General features: G+C 36.2%; 1 protein-coding gene across 1 annotated transcript; it reads right to left on the minus strand.

Annotated features, from left to right (window-relative positions):
* Positions 1–9,382: 9,382 nt before the first annotated feature.
* On the minus strand, positions 9,383–11,921 carry LOC125204306 (glucan endo-1,3-beta-glucosidase-like). Its single transcript, XM_048102911.2, has 3 exons — positions 11,784–11,921; positions 11,044–11,515; positions 9,383–10,129 (listed from the first exon to the last, which is right to left on the minus strand). The coding sequence occupies exons 1-3, from the start codon at positions 11,860–11,862 to the stop codon at positions 9,562–9,564; spliced, it is 1,119 nt and encodes a 372-aa protein (XP_047958868.1). The 5' UTR covers positions 11,863–11,921; the 3' UTR covers positions 9,383–9,561.
* Between the last annotated feature and the right edge of the window lie 5,325 nt (positions 11,922–17,246).

Here is a 17,246-nt window from a genome sequence, read left to right on the forward strand (position 1 = left end):
TTTGACTTTTCTGCCCTTGTTAATGATCATCCCAGCTATCCTTCTTCTCCATCTCGAGCCTTTTCTCTGGCATGCATCCTGGTCAGTATTGCACCCTTCTAGCGCTCTTTTCACTTGCCTCACCTGAATCGTCTCCTACTGACTTGGATCCCTTAATCCTGCACACTTGAGCAACTATTTTGCAGATAATACATGCATTTCACGACATACTGACCAGTAACCAAGGCTTAGAATACGACTTATCACTAATCAACCATGATGCCATTGTGGTCCTATGTTAACTTGTGAATAATGTTATGTCTAAACACCAATTATTAATTCTATTAATAAAACTTAAGCTTTGAGGAAGTGTGTATTCATAGTAAAGTTATGGAAATATAACTGCACTAAAATGAGGTGTCCAAGCAACTTATCAATCCCATCATCTAATTTCCTAGATATCATGTAGTACTATCATTCTTTTGTTTTCTTGTGTTGATATTTTGAAGGATTTTATCGCCATCGACACCAACACTAATACAGCAATGACAATGATTTCACACGGATGTTATAAGATTATATAAAGCAAAAAATCTGTTCAGATAAATCGATATGGAAAAGGTTTGCATTATAGTTCCCACTATCGTAGAGCCTCATTCTCCGGATGTTGTTTTCTTCGTATAGAGCTAGTGTTCGTTGAACGCTGGGCAAGTTGTTGCCCAACCTTTCGAAATACACACCCACTTGACCAACTGCATTTTTCGTGAGAACGTAAAATCAGTATCGGTCATATTTCACTATCGTCAATGTACATTACGTACGTGCATACAGGTGAAAATAGTAACCACAATGAATTATGACGATTTAGTAGAGCCATAGATTTCAAGTAAAAAAAGAATGGTAAATCGACCTAGGCACAAATATTTGCTAAGCATAGTTAGGAAAAATATTATGTTGGACACATCCATCATCTCCTCTATGTAACTGTGGAAATTTAATTCGGGTATGTACTAAATACAAATTCTATATTCAAACAAAGATTTAGCTTCTTATATTTGATAATTACATATGGATCAACTTATAATAATAACAGCTCTTTTATAGTACAATTTATAATCAAATGAATCACTAAATCTTTGTACTAATAAGGTTTTGTAATACATCATACATGCATGAACATGAGAGAGGCCTTCCGAATTATCCATATCTCACATTGTTGAAAAGTGTAGTATATACATTCTTCAAAATTTATGTCACGACCACAACTCCCTAGTGCCAGTGAGCGTAGCTATTTCGTGACTAAACAAATCTCAAACATCAAGGGACAACACAAAAAGGATGAAATCACTCAAATCAAAAGTATCAAAGGCATATGGGTACATAGTCAAAACGTGATCAGAGTAACAAGACTAATTTCAAAGCTTGCTAGTACATAATTCTAGGTTTTTGCAGCGGAAGAGTCCAAGACAAAATAGCACGTATGAAGACATGCTACTTTGGGCTACCTAACTACTTATTTAATATGCTTGTCCCAACACCTTCGCCTGCTCGTCCACGTTCAACCTGCACATTTGAAAATAACATGCAGGGCTGAGTCCTTGATATACTCAGTGGGCACATTGCCAAAATAGTTCTATCTTTAATTGTCAATGCCACAGTTGAGTGATCACGGGGTTTTACTTAAAGGACCCGTGTCACTAAATACTTTTCCTTTTGTAAAGATTTTGATTGCGCAATCACGTAACATAGATATACCATATCTGAACCTTGTGTGAACCGGGAATGTGGCCACATTCCACGACGGTCACTGGACCGGCCAACCCCTTTTGTTAGCTCACGATCCCCTTATGTGTACACTAGTCCGAGTAGGGTTTGCGGCCCTACTGGGACCCGAATTCGATTTAACTTGATTTGGCATAGCCAAGCAGATAGGTAATCATAAAACAAAACATGGCATGACAACATACTTGAGCAAAGAATCACATTTTCATACTAAAAACACGTTTTAAAAGAATGCCCACCTCAAAAGCTAAAGCTCCTCCCGAAATTTCCTTAACTTGGTCTTAGATGACGTTCGAAGACGTCCCTTTAGGAAATAAAATGATACTTAATTAGATTTTGAAATATCCGTTAAGCTTAAACATGAATGCATCCTAAGTGCGTGATCATTTTATTCTTCCTCTAAAAAAAATTCCAGAAGAGTTCTAGAATTCTTGAGTATTAATTAAATCAGTAGATTTAATTAAATTAGAAAAATTTATTCACTTAACTAGAGGGTGTTACCTCCTATGCCCTGCATTTAAGTACTAAAAATTAGGCTCGAGGTCTACTCATCGTTAGCGTATCGTAGTCTCTTAAAATTAATTATTTGAGCACTCATACTAAATTCCGGAAGAAAAACGACTTATCCTCATGAAATTTATTTGCGGGCTATTAATTATTAAATCCATAACATTGAAAAGCCCATGATTTAATTAGGTTTCTTCTTTAATTTAATTAGTGGCCCAAATTAAAACTTGCACCACTAACCCATCTTATTGATTAAATTGAGGCCCAAAACAAAAGTAAAGAGAGGCCCAATTGGAAAAAGAAAACAAAGGAGAAGCCCCAATTACTCCACAAAACAATCGGCCCTCCCTCATTCCTAATTCCCTAATTCGAAACCCTAAACGGAGAGAGAGCTCGGCGGCACCTCCTCGCCTTCCGCCGCTAGCTGCTCCGGTCGGCGCCTCCCTTGCGCCGCCGGGGACTTGATGCTTCTCCCTCACCATCCTCGGTCTCACTCTCTTCTTAGAACAACCATCCCCAAATCAAAACACATCTAACCCTAATCTCTCCTCCCTCTTCTCTCTCGGCGGTAACGCCACCTCGCCCGTCGCCAACGCCGCCATCCGTCGCCGCCGCTTCGCGGCCGCTCTCATCCTCGGCTGCCCGACGAGCAGGGCTGCCACCCGCCGCGTTGTTCGGCGCCGCTCAGCCCATCTCCGCCTCCTTCCTCGTCTTCTCCGGCGATTCGCCGCTGCCCTCTTCACCTCAGGAGCTTAGGCTCGCCGTGGATGTTCCCGCGGCTGCCCTCGCCTCCAGTTTCAGCGAGTAGTGCCGCCTTACAAACCTCCGTTACCGTCCCGATCGGCAACCCAAGTGCAAATCGTAAAAGCTAAGTCCTTTCACCCCTTTTGTTTATTAGTACTTTGTTCAAGAATTTGGGCAGTAGCTATGTTGGAGACGTTTGATTGTTGTGATTTGAGATTGTGATTTCTGAGATAAGAATTTGCTCACTGGAATGAGCTTGATTTTTGGGCTAAAGTGTTGATTTTGAAACGGTTATAGTTTGCTACTGAAATTTAGCATAAAGGCAGCCTATTGTGCTCTTGTTCCATTTATGTGTTAAGTTTTAAGAATGCTACTACTGTCATGAGATTTCTCTAGCAGATTCTACATCCTTGAGCTAGCATGATGTTCTAAACAAGGGCAGAGAGTGTGCTTGTGTTATTTTGATTGTGCTTCCTAAGTTGTAGTGCCTCTATATGATGATATGTAAAGCTATTGGGGAAGGAAGATGGAGGTGTATTACCTCTGGAAAATCGAAGGAGAGGCTGTCTTTGATGCTTTTCTCCACTTGTTCCACCCTCTACTCTCGGTTTATGCTGAGATTTTGAAGTGTGTGTGAAAGGAAGTTGAATGTGTTGTGGAGGAAATTTTATAGGCAAAATGTGGTGTATTATGGGGAATTAAATGGGGCTGTTGTATCACTTGTTGTTATGCTGCAGAAAATCCCACTTTAATGATCCCATTGCCCCTCCTTCTTGGCTGCAATTTGGCATTACATGGGTATCTAGTACTTGGCTAGCAATTTGAATCGTTTGATTGTGCAGTGAGCAGGTGGCTGTTGTGCCAAGGGTGTTGCAGGGCTGACTTTCCTCTTATGGTGATTCTTTGGGTCATCTATAACTAAAGAAGGTTGTCTCCATCCCTAAGGTAAGAGTCCCCTCTTTCTTTTTCTTTTTTTTTTTTGTTTTCTTTTGTTCCTTAGTAGACAAGAACTGACTTCTACCTTGCAGGTCGAGACAAGCTTGGTTGCCAAGCTGCTGGCTGTCTGGAACAGCTGATACCTCGGCCCACGGCTGACCGGAAAACGGGCCGCGACTATCGGCCCGGGAGGAGAGACCGATTCTATTCGATTACTGCGCATTTTATCCTTTCCTTTTCTTGTCTCCTTTATTTGAGGACTTGCTCCATGTAACATATATGTATGTATATAAATATTTTCGTTGTTCAGTAGCTAATTTTGTCCTATGTATTGAAGCATTTGAACGTTAGTTGCTCGTTAATTGTTTTCGAAAATTCTATTCGCAAATTCGTGATATTTTACAAAGCAAAGTCCAATTGTTTAGTTCATTTGATTACTTTAGCTTTTACTTGCAAATTACACTATTAAGTTCATCAAAGGCTCGAGTTCCATTTATTTTCACGAAACAAGAGAACGATAGATTTCTAGTTCGACGTTAACATATATAAAAAGAAATAAAAGAAGCGGGTGCTACAATTTAGGCTCACAAGAGACTCAAAATTTGGATCTGATCTTGGATATGTAATTAATGTTTATTTTTGTGTATGAAAATTATTATGTAATGGTTTTGACATTTTATATTGCAGACTGTTTACAAGGACTTTGTTACATCAAACTCATCTACGTACTATGCATCGCACAAATGTGGGCTTTTTGTGTCCATGATATATGGGCCTAATAGAACTTATAAGATGCATGCACCGTAGGTCTGGATGAACACGCGTTAAAGGGACGAATAGATCGCAAAGCCCGGGAGAGTTGCACCCGAATCAACTATGAAGATAATGCCAGTAATATAGTTGGAAGAATCATGAATCAAGTAACGAATCAAATTAAAGATGTAAGTGCTGGGTTTGTCGTTCCAAGTGTTTTTAGTGGAACTAGTTTCTTCACACTATTTTCAAGCCCTTCTTTACGGAAAAGGCCTTCTGTTATATCCGACTTGAAAAGTGCAGGAGCTACTACATTCACCCTTATATTGTAAGCTCCCAATTCTAGTGCCATCACCTGTCGAAATTAATCAATCCAACTAGCTAATTAAGTATTTGATAAATTTATTTTGCATTGATTGAATTGAAAAAATGAACCTTAGTCAGGTAGTTAAGGCCAGCTTTTGACGAAGTATAGGCGACGCCGTTATCCCATTCTACTCGGCCTAGGCCGGACAAGGATGAGATGTTGATGATCGAGCCACCGTGGCCAGCGGAGCGCATCCGAGTACCAACGTATTTGGAGACGAGCCAAGACCCAATCAAGTTTGTTTTCATTGTATTGTTGTATTCATCCTCGGAGATCTCCAGTGAAGATTTAACTTGCCCTAGTATTACAAATTTGCGAAAACCAATAGGTTTATATATTGATTCACTCATGTAAATATACAATTACTCTAACCATTTCACAATAGATATATTATGTCACACTTTCTTTTTTTTATTAGTCTTGCAAAAGATATTACATTTCTTTGTTGAAAAAGATTTTCTTTCACATTAAAAAATTATTCGATTTTATAAAAAAAATTTAATAGAAAAAGTTATTGAATGTTGTCCTACTTTTATAGTAAAATTTTGAGTTAAATGTGTTTTTAAAAGGCGGGGTTCACTTTGATAGAACGGCCGATATACCATCGAAAAACCATAATTCGATAAAGAATTACTCCCTTCGTCCCCATTAGGAGTAACACTTTGACCGAGCACGGGTTTTAAAAATGTAAATAAAAGTTGGTTGAAAAAGTTCGTGGAATGTGAGACCCACTTTTTTATATTGGTTTTATAATAAAATGTGAGTGAAATGAGTTAGTGAAATGTGGGACCTACTTACCATTAATATAAAAATGAAGTGCTACTCTAAATTGAGGACGGACCAAAATGAAAATTAGTAACTCTTATTCGGGGACGGAGGGAGTAGTATATTTATAAAATTAGTTAATTTATGAACGAAACACAACGTATGGTACAAACTCAGCTAATTTCATGGTACCAACATTATATATTACTCCTCATAATATTATAGACTATACAAAACGATCATGTCAATAATTAATTGATAGCTAATATATCAGAGTAAGAAATACCAACCTCTTACACCAGCATTATTGATCAATACATCAATACGTCCGAATGCATTCCATGCTTTATCTACGGCGGCCTAGATTGTCGGGACGGCCGCAGTGACATCGAGTGCCACAACTTTCGCTCGATGCGAACCGCCATCGGTCACTCCATCAATTAGACCATCCATTTTGTTGATTTGATCGCAAAGGGATTCGAGCCTATCGGTCCGACGTGCAGCCGCTACAATCCTGCACCCCGCGGCTGCAAGATCGAGGCAAAATTCGAGGCCGAGGCCTGAGGATGCGCCGGTGACAAAGACGACTTTATCGGGTAGGTTAGACCATGGCTCTAACCGGGGTTGGAATTTAGTAGTCATTATGTATTAGTAGTTCAATTTAGGCTAGTTGAATGGCTTTGAAATTTAAAGGAGTTATTGGCACAATTTTGTCAATGTCAATAAAAATAACTCGATGTGGTACATTTTTGTTTATGCGAATAGAGTTAATAGGTCATAAATGAGTCTGACTATGAGAATTTAACTCAACCACATAAAAGAAAAAAATGTGTTAGGACTTTCTCATTATAAACTCCAAGAAAAAGTGATTGTTTTTCATATAATAATAATTTTGTTAACGATTAAATGATCTCATAAAACTAATATTCATTTCATCTTATAAAAAATATCTTACTTTCACTTATGGAAAGTTCTCCTAAACTAATTACTTATATAGTACATCAATTTATTTATAACTTATACCACTAGAGCCCACCATTAAACACTACCTAATAATAATATGGATCTCACTATCCATTTACACTATTTCAATTACTCTTCGCCACGTCTCTGTTACTTTACGAATAATGCATTCATTTTCGTGCCGTCTCAAATGTCCTTACTTTTTTGGGATTGATGGATTATATAAAAGTGGGACATACATTTCTCTCAACTTTTTCTACGATTTTCCTTTACATTACTTAAAATTTGTGCAAAGTCTAACCAAGGCTTTAAATAAAGGACGAAGGCACTGGTAGATACACATAAGAACAAAGGGGTTCAGTTTAATTTGCACAGCGGCACCAGGGTTCGGAATCTATATGGTGCGTTTTTTGCTCCATTTATCTAACTAATGTTTAGTTTCAATATTTGAAACTTACTCCAAACCAAAATTAACTCTTGGTTATATAAATATTGAAGAACCTCCATTTTTAATAGAGAAAAATTTTCTAGTAATAATGCCTAAAAATAATCTCTTTTATACACAATGAAGGGACTCATTCCCAAAAAAATTTGAGATGATTGAAAAAAATCGATTGAAATTTAAAATTTTAAGCTAAATTTATAATTTATTGTACATCCAATATGAAATTTCTAGATATGTTACTGAAGAAGGGAGTAATTTATCACTAGTAAAAGTGGTGGCGGGAAGTCAAAAGTAGAGTATATCAGAGAGTGGGTGGTCACATGCATAAGTTAACAGACTTCAGAGTATGTTAGTAGTTTTCTTTTCTATATTCAATACTCCATTTAAATTGGGATGGCCAAATTTCTACATTTAATATAAAGTGTAGAAAATTCACCTATATGTGGGTGGTCACATTAGTTAAATAAGTTAATAGTCTTCATAGTATGTTAGTAGATTTTCTTTTCTATATTCAATATTTCAATTGGGATGGCCAAATTTCTACATTTAATATCAGGTGTAGAAAATTCACCTATACTTAGAGGTTGTTCCAAGCTCGTCTATATGCAGGCTACGTGGTCCACGGTGGGAAATCAAGGGGAGTGAATTTGATCGAATATGAGTTACTCACTCAGTTCCGCTTTAACAAAGGTGTTTCACTTTCTGCATTCATTTTGAAATAATACTCCCTCCGTCCCAGAAAAGTTGGCATACTTTAAAAATAGCACGAGATTTTAGGAGGTTTTGTTTTGTGTGTTAAATGGGGAGAGAAAATATACTCCCTCTGTCCCATTAGAAATGCAACGTTTTCCTTTTTGGGTTATCCCACTAAAAGTGAAACATTTCCTAAAATAGAAACACCACCCTCTCTACTTTTCCCTCTCTCTTACTTTATTCTCTCTCCATTAACTCACAAAACAACACTGCATAAAATCTCGTGCCGGAAATCAAATGTTTCATATTTTTTGGGACAGAGGGAGTAATTTTTATATTCATGTGAGAGAAAACTTTTTCCAAAAAGGGAAATGTGACGTCTTTTGTGGGACAAACTAAAAAGGAAAGTGTGCCATCTTTTGTGGGACGGATGGAATAATAATAATAAAATAATAATAATAATAATAATAATTAAAAATAGTTAAAATAAAGAAAAAATAAAGAATTTTTTTGTCATGTTTATAATTTATTAATTACTGTTCAATTTTATTTTGAAATTCACTAGCTAACTTAAAAAGTTTATCTAGCACGATTCAACTATAAATATCCAAGTCACCAACCATAACTGATACTCTCTCCGTCCCCGATTAAGAGTCACACTTTTTCATTTTGGTCCATCCCCAATTAAGAGTCACACTTTTCTATTTCGATTCATCCCCAATTAAGAGTCACACTTCATTTTTACCATAAATAGTAAGTAGGTTCCACGTTCCACTAACTCAAGAACCAAAAGTCGGTTGCTGGCGATTACACCAATCAATCTCACTTAAAAAGCAAGATAATGATCGGAGAAGACTATCAGAATAAGAGAGAGAAAGAAGTTTCCATAGAGAAGGCAGAGAACATCTCACGACGAGAGAACGAAAGAGAGAGCGAGTGAATAGTCTAACGAGGATGAAGATGAATTAACCTTCACACAACAAACACACCCTAAATAGGACAGTCCCACTTAGGATATGTGTGGAGTGTACACGTGGCGGCCATCAGCGAGGTAAGATAAGTGAAACGGATGACTGGGCCGCTCAATGACTTGGCCCAACTTATTTCACACTTGGGCTTGAATTTAATTCAGCCCAATACTATTTGGTCCTTTAATTCAACAGAACCGTTATTGGTCAATGGAGTGAGTAATTATATTTTGGCTCCAGCGGACATGTGTGAACTATAGTATTTAATAATGCTAACTAAGATTTAACTAAATTATGATGCAAATTCACAAAATCTATTAATTCCTGACAAACACAGATTTGCAAGTTTTTAAGGATTATATTCGACTCAATTTGAATGTCAATTATACAAATTATGCAAAATCCATGTTTGTCATAAGGTGAGAGCCACATTGCTTTCACTTTCGCATCAATATAAATCAATACAAGTGAGATACTTACTTCATTCACAATACACTCAATCAAATTAATTAATTTAAAATCACACTATAAAGTATAAACTGTCTTCATTTTATCACACCACACAAACAATTTATTCTACTAGAATTAAAGTCATAAACCAATTTTTCCACTACTTAGAAAAATAATAAACAACTAACAACAATAACAATTCGACACTGCTAACGAAAACCAAGCTGGTATTTGGGTTGTCCGTTGGGAAGAAAGATCCCGAAATGCCTCTCGTAGGCCGGGCCGGGCTTCAGATTCTCATCATACATCGCAAATATGTACGTCTCCAAAGGCCGGCCCGGCCTTCTCGGGGTCCCACTCTTAACAATTCGCATCAAATTATTATTGTAAATTCTCGCATTTTCAACGGTGTGGATAGGCCCATCCCCATCAGCTGTGGTGTAGTCTTTCCCGTTACCTCCGCCCTTCGAGGGCCAGCCCGTCTCCGACCCTGTCCCGCCCGGGTTACCCGACCCGCCAGCCTTCATCTCCTCATCGGAAAGCACCGAGAAAAGCGTTGGAACGGCAGTGAGGATCCTCTCCATGGCCGCGTCAACGGCGTCTAGGATCGCGTAGTAGAGGTTGTCGTAGTAGACGCCGCCGGCGATGATGCCGCTGTTGGGCTGCAGCAGCGCGTATGAGAGGTTGATAGTCTTGGGATCGTTCAGGTAGGCGAAGTAGGGATACACGTTGACGAGAAGAGTTGTTTGTGTATCCCTTAGAAACTCGATGATCGGCCTATTCAACGTAAAATAACGAAGTTTGGTCAAATTCTGATAACCTGAATTCAGTGGCGGACCCAAAAATATAGAACCAAACCATATACACAAGAGCATAAGACAAGTAAATTTATACTAGTAAATTAAAATTTTGCAGCACTAGGACTCGAACTCAGGCCGCCAGAATAGAAGGTTCTAAGATAAATGAGTGTTAATATGTTAATGTAAGTGACTTAAAAATACTCCTTAGTCCCGAAATAGTTGGGGCATTTCTTTTGTGTATCCCTTAAAAAAAACTCGATGATCGGCATATTCAACGTAAAGTAACAAAATTTGGTCAGGTGAGTTGAATTCAATGGGGACCCAAAAATTTTACAGTGAGGGACCATACCATCTTTCACAAGAACATAACATGAAAAGAATGAGAAATTCAAAGAAAATAAGACAAGAAAAAATATGAGGAATATATAAGACAAGAAAAAGTAAAAATTACTCCCTTCGTCACTAAAAATTACTCCCTTCGTCACCCAATATGTATCCCACTTTGATTCGGCTGGGTTTTTATAAGAAATGGAATATAAAGTGTATCGAAAAAGTTAGTATGATGTGAGTCCCATTTTTATATAATATTAGTTTTATAGTAAAATGTAAGTGAGATTGAGTTAGTGGCATATGTCATTACCAACAATAGCAAAAATGAAGTGCGATAATTAATATGAAACAGACTAAAATGAAAAATTGGGACACATAATGGAGACCAATAGAATAGAAGGTTTCTAAGACAAATGCGTATTAATGTGACAATGCTAATTACTTAAAATTAAAATATAAAAAAATTGAAAAGTGGAACAAGACTTATATTTTGATTTTATAGAAAGTTAATGTAAAGAAAAAAAAAAAGTAAAAGCATTGAAAATAGTTGTTCCACATTACCTAATGTACCAATTGACGCTGCATTTGAACACTCCTGATTGCGGAGGATAAGATCTTTCTAGAAGATCCGTACGGATGGAGGTGGAGACCTTGATTTGGGAGGCGCGGCCGGCGGTGCGGATGGCGCGGTAGATGTTCTGAATCGCGGGGAGGACGAAGGGGGCGAGGGCGGATTCGGGGTCGATCTCGTTGCCTACGGCGATGTAGCGGAATGTGACGTTGGGGTACTGGAGGATGTTGGTGCGGACCCAGTTTGTGGCGGCGTCGGGGCAGTTGGCGAGGTCTCGGAGCTGGTCGTCGCGGACCCCGAGCATGAGGCGGATGCCGGTGTTGGCGAGGGCGCGGAGGGTGGGGGGGTGGGGGTCGTAGAGCCTCATTCTCCGGATGTTGTTTTTTTTGTAGAGAGCTAGTGTTCGTTGAACGCTGGGCAAGTTGTTGCCCAGCCTTCCGAAACACACACCAACTTGACCAACTGCATTTTTCGTGAGAACGTAAAATCAGTTATCGGTCATATTTCACTATCGTCAATGCACATTATGTGCATTAGATGCATTGACAAATTCAGAACATAATTTTTAAAAAAATTGCTAAAAGCTAATTTAATTAGTTTAATAGTGGTGAAATTGTAATTTTTATAATTTTTTTTAAAAAAAAACCTCAAATTTACAGATCAAGGGCGGACATGACATTTCCGACCGACCCAAAGGAAAAATTTGCTAAACAACTTGTGTGAAATATACCTGTGAAATCAAGGGAGGTGACAATTAGCAATCCAAGTAGGAATACAGATAGTGTGAAGTGAATGCCAGTGGAAGCCATTGAGAAAGGGAACAACAAGAAGTAGCTACACAACTTATCTACCAAATCTCCCTTTTATAGAGTTTTTTGCTTTAGGGAAAATAAATTTGTTGTTTCAATTTTTGGGATGATAGAAAAAGATATTCTAATAATTAGTGGTCCGCCAAAATATTCCTCCCAATTTAATCATTACTTAGAAAGAAGGGACACAAGCAAATTACTTTTTTATTTTCAAAAATAGCTACTCAATTTACAAATTTCTTCAAGAACTAATGGTTTTAATTCTTTGCGAAGTCAAGTATTTAGAATAAAGAAAAGCTTTCTACTCCCATGTGTAAACGAGTGTTGAAGAAGATATGAAGTGGAAAAATAAAGGAGTTTTAAGCATGATGTATTTTAGGTTTAATATGTTGACATCGTTCCTAGAAGTAGATACATATATTATCAAATCAGGCAAACATTTTATGTATTCGTTTCGTTTATATTCACGATTACACGTGCATTTATTTTCTACCAGAAACACCCTATATTATATGCTTTGAAGAGATTAATTTGGTTCGGTATTTCTATGTTTTGAAAAATGCTATTCCTCAACATTAAAAATATTACTATAACCGTTGTGTCATTAAATATATATGCTTCAAAATATGCTGGTTAATATAATCAGTAGTGCAGAGGTTGAACAAAAGAGAAAAAGAAACACGTTTTAGAAACAAACTTCCTAAAGAATTAATTCTATATATATCATTCTCAAAAAGCAAAAGCAAAAGAAAAGAGAAAAAGAAAAAGGCCCTTCCTTTAATAATATTTGTGTACGTTCAAGTCTTCATTATTGTTTTAGCACTTTTTATGTATATTTCATTTTATGGATAAACTTGTTATTAATTTCAAGGCTGTGTTTTGAATTTAAGTTATGGACAAATCATATTTGACAAGAGTACTATTCAAATGGTTTAATCCAATATATACAATAAATGTAAAATTGAGTTTTTCATATAATAGTACTACCTCCGTCTACGAAAATTCGTCCCGGTTTAACCGGGCACGGGTTTTAAGAAATGTAATGGAAAGTGAGTTGAAAAAGTTAGTGGATTGTGGATCCTACTTTTATATATTAGCTTTATAATAAAATGTGAGTAGGAATGAGTTAGTGGAAACCGGAACCGAACCGATAACCGTAAATGTCGGTTATCGATTAACCGATAACCGACCGGTTTCGGTTCGGTTCTCGGTTAACCGATTAACCGAAAACCGTTTACCCACCCCTCTGTGGAATATGAGGTCCACTACTAAAAATGGTAAAAGTGAAATGGGACAAATTTTGGGGGACGGACGGAAATGGAAAAACGGGACAAATTTTCGTGGACGGAGGTAGTAGGAAATTTTACTCTTTTGGAAGCTAATATCACATCAATTGTGAAGGATAACTAGTATTGGATTTTTAGATTAACTAATGGACTAGTTTTTCCTATTAGTATTTGATTATGTTACATGTTGATGCTTTCACTAATAAAGACTCGAAGTGGTTGGTGGCTTATAGAAAACCACTGTGACCAACGTGGTTGTAATCAGTGAGGTGTTTGAGAGCCGATTCAAAGTGGTGGTCCAATAAAAGGAACCAGTAATGACCGGCGAGCCACTCTGAGCGGTTTGGTCAGGCAAAAAAGACTTGTCTTTACCAACGTGGTTTTGTGCAATATCCGAAGGAGGGTTGATTGTTACGGATACTGATGCTTACATAGTTTGTGGAAGGACATTGTTGTGAAATTTATTAATTAAATATAATCTCTCTCCTAAATAGCTAGTCTTCTGGGATAAACTTTTCTATTTAAACTATATTAGTCCCATAAAAATATGAAAAAATCTCTAGAAATAAGATTAAGTCTATTTGCATTATAGATGAAGAAACAGCCTATTTTTAGCCATAAAATATGAAAATATCTCACTTTGAGTATTATTTAGTAAAATAAATATAAAATAAATGTTGATAGTCAAAATATTCCTTTCTCTCTCCCATTAAATATGAAACATTCATTTTCAACACGATATTTTATACAATATTGTTCTGTGAGTTAAGTGAAGAGAAAATAAAGTTAGTGAAAGAAAAAGTGATGATGGTGTTCCCAGTTTTTAGGAAATATTTCACTTATGGGACAATCTAAAAAAGAAAAAAAAACGTTTCATTTTTCATGAAAAAAGTGAATATTTCAAATTGATATATTAAAAATTGATATTTAAAAGTGCCAAAAAAATTGTTGAAATTTTTATGAGATGTACAATAATGCAAATTATTCATATATTTATAGGATGAAAAAGTATTTATCCAATGCATTCAATATTTTAAATTAAATTAATAATTTTTAAATATGCCAGTACTCACTCAGTCCCGGCTAAGATGACACATTGCTTAGCCGGCACAGGATTTTAAGAGTTATTGGTTAAAGTGTTTTATTGGAGAGAGAGAAGATGGGTGTAAGTGTTAAAGTAGAGAGATAAAGAAAGATGAGTATTTTAATAAGAGTGAGAAAAAATAGTTGAGTGTATTCATTGGAAAGAGAAAATTACTAAAAAAGAAAATATGTCATCTTAGTTGAGACAAACTATAAAAGAAAACATATTATTTTAAGCGAGATGCAGGGAGTAGCATCTAAAGGAGGAAGGGTAGATGGCCTACTTTTTTGTTCGTGTTCAATGTTCATGAATTAATGTCCCTCCAACAACCAAACATTTAACATAGGACTAAAAGCCTAACTGAGTTTTTGTAGCACTTTTAACTATATGCAAATGATGCAACAATTTGGAGCCTCTTTGTATTCATGCTTATATCGTTTCCATCAAATATCTCTTGAGGTTGACGTAGTTGTGTCAGTGTCACGTTACGCAAAATAATTATGTTACGCGTCTATTTCACTGAGAACACATTAATTAATATCCGTACGAAAAATAGGCCTTGTTATCCGTACGAAAAATAGGCCTAATAATTAGATACTGACATCCTCTCTAAGGGCATTAGCAATGATTGGCCACCACATCGCCGGCGATCGGCCTCCATTGCAGAGGGAGGGCCGATCGGCCTTCTCCAACACCTCCGCCCTTCGGCCGATAAATGGGTTCAACCGATGCCCCTATCGGCTCCGCATTGGCCGGCAATAGGCCAGAGGCTCGGGCCGATGGCGGAGCCAATTTTCATTTTTTTTAATTAATTTTTTAATTTTGTTCTCCTATATAAATACCTCAATCCTCTTCATTTCACACACACACATCCTTCTTTATTTCATAATTTTTCTCACTAGAAATGTTTAATTTCACCGACGGTAATACATCGAAGAATGAATTTATTATGTAATTTTATTTATAGTATTTAGACATTTATGCTTTATTTAGTTTTTAAAATGAAATATATTTTTTGTCGTATATTTTACGATGTCTTTAATTATTATTACATCAGCAAAAATTAAAAGAGTGAAATAAAATAGTGATGATGTGGAAATGAGATAAGCTCTGGGATGGGCTCTCTTTGTAGGAAGATAGACACTGGGATGGGCCTGCTGACGTGGCAGAAAAAAATGGAGACATGCTTTGAAATGGGCCAAATGGAGATAGGCTCTGAGATGGGCTCCGGAGATTGGATCTTATTGCTAATGCCCTAAGTTCATGAAAAAAAAAGACAATATTTGAAATGACAAAGATTTTAATGCACAATTAGTAAAGTAAAAAGAGATAGAAAGAAACAATGATATTGGAATTTTTTAGTAGAGAATGAAACCAATCTCATTAAAGAAAAAAATATTTCCTTAAATAGAATTGGTCTACTTTTAAAGGACATCCCAAAATGACAAAGGTTTTAATTAAATGTTGTTACTCTAAATTTTAAACAACTTTGGAATAAAGTTCTTTGGATTCGTGATACATACTGATTTGCACTTTGAATAAAGGTATGGATTGAGATGCTTAATTTAGGTGGCATTGATGTCTTTGAATGCATTAGCTGGCATTGATGTATACAACTGTTGGCATTAGTAAAAGTAAAACAAGATGCATGTTGTGGTTTGATTATTACTACCTCCATCTCCCGAAATTTGTTTCTTTTTGATCCGGCACAAGTTTTGAAAAATGTAACGAAAAGTGAGTTGAAAAAGCTAGTGAATTATGGGTCCTACTTTTATACTCCCTCCACAATGAAGACGTTTCTTTTCGGCACAGAGATTAAGAAAAAATGTATTAAGTAAGACAAGTAAAGGGAGAATAAAGTGGAAAATGAAAAAAAGTAAAGAGATAAAAAGAGAAAAAAGTAAGAGAGAGTAAAGTAGGTGGGGAATGTGTTGACTTTTACTAAAATGAGAAATGTATCTATTACTATGGAATGTACCAAAATGGCTAAATGACTCTATTACTATGGAACGGAGGGAGTATATTACTACTCCGTCCACCAAAATTTGTCTCATTTTTCCATTTCCGTTCGTCCCCCAAAATTTGTCCCATTTCATTTTTACCATTTTTGGTAGGAATGAGTTAGTAGAATATGGAGTCCACTACCAAAAATGGTAAAAGTGAAGTGGGACAAATTTTGGGGAACAGGCGAAAATGGAAAAATGAGACAAATTTTCAGGGACGTGGATAGTAGTACTATACATAAATGCTTTTAAAGACCATATTTCTTTGTTTTGGTGTTTCTTTCAATTTTATGTTGTTTTATATGTTTCCTTAATATTATGAAAGAGACACATTGTAATTCAATTTGTATGGGACATTATATTTTAAACACATTTGGTCATTTTCCTCCATGTAAAAGTAAGATGTTTCATGTTTACTCCATTTATAAGATGAATATTGTTGTACACTCTATTTTAAAGAGCCCAACTTTTAATTATGACCACCAATTTTAGTCCAACTTTTTTGGATGAATATTGTCGTACACTATTTAATTTTTAGCCCAACGCGGGGTGTAGTCCACATCTGCACGTCCTTTTCTTTTAGATACGGACTGGTGGCATCCAGAATAATTAGGAAGTCAATATTTTAATTACTCTCTCATTATTTCTTATTTAAATTATATTTTAACTATAGTAAAATCTATATATTGCATATTTTATAAACTCACCGTTCCATAGTAATAGAGTCATTTTGCCATTTTAGTACGTTCTATAATAATAGAGTCATTTTCATTTTAATAAAAGTCCATAATTTTCCACATCTACTTTATTCTATCTTACTTTATTCTCTCTTCATCTCTCTATCTTTTTCATTTTCCACTTTACTCTCCCTTTACTTAATTCATCTAACACAATTTTTTCTTAATCTCTGTGACGAAAAGAAACGCCTCCATTACTATGGAACGGAGGAAATATTTTTTTGCGAATTTCATCGTTTCCCATTAATTGTTGACTTTCACTCTTAGACTATAA

The sequence above is a fragment of the Salvia hispanica genome, chromosome 6 (assembly GCF_029641045.1).
Source record: "Salvia hispanica isolate PSC_SH4W2 chromosome 6, Shi_PSC_v1, whole genome shotgun sequence".
NCBI classification, from domain to species: domain Eukaryota; kingdom Viridiplantae; phylum Streptophyta; class Magnoliopsida; order Lamiales; family Lamiaceae; genus Salvia; species Salvia hispanica.

What these genes read in the sequence shown, in the direction of transcription:
- LOC125204306 (XM_048102911.2), bottom strand. Translation starts at nt 11,862, where the DNA reads ATGGCTTCCACTGGCATTCACTTCACACTATCTGTATTCCTACTTGGA. An exon ending in CACCTCCCTTGATTTCACAG is followed by an intron (nt 11,516 to 11,783) that starts GTATATTTCACA and finishes CGAAAAATGCAG; the next exon opens with TTGGTCAAGTTGGTGTGTGT. An exon ending in AGCGTCAATTGGTACATTAG is followed by an intron (nt 10,130 to 11,043) that starts GTAATGTGGAAC and finishes TACGTTGAATAG; the next exon opens with GCCGATCATCGAGTTTCTAA.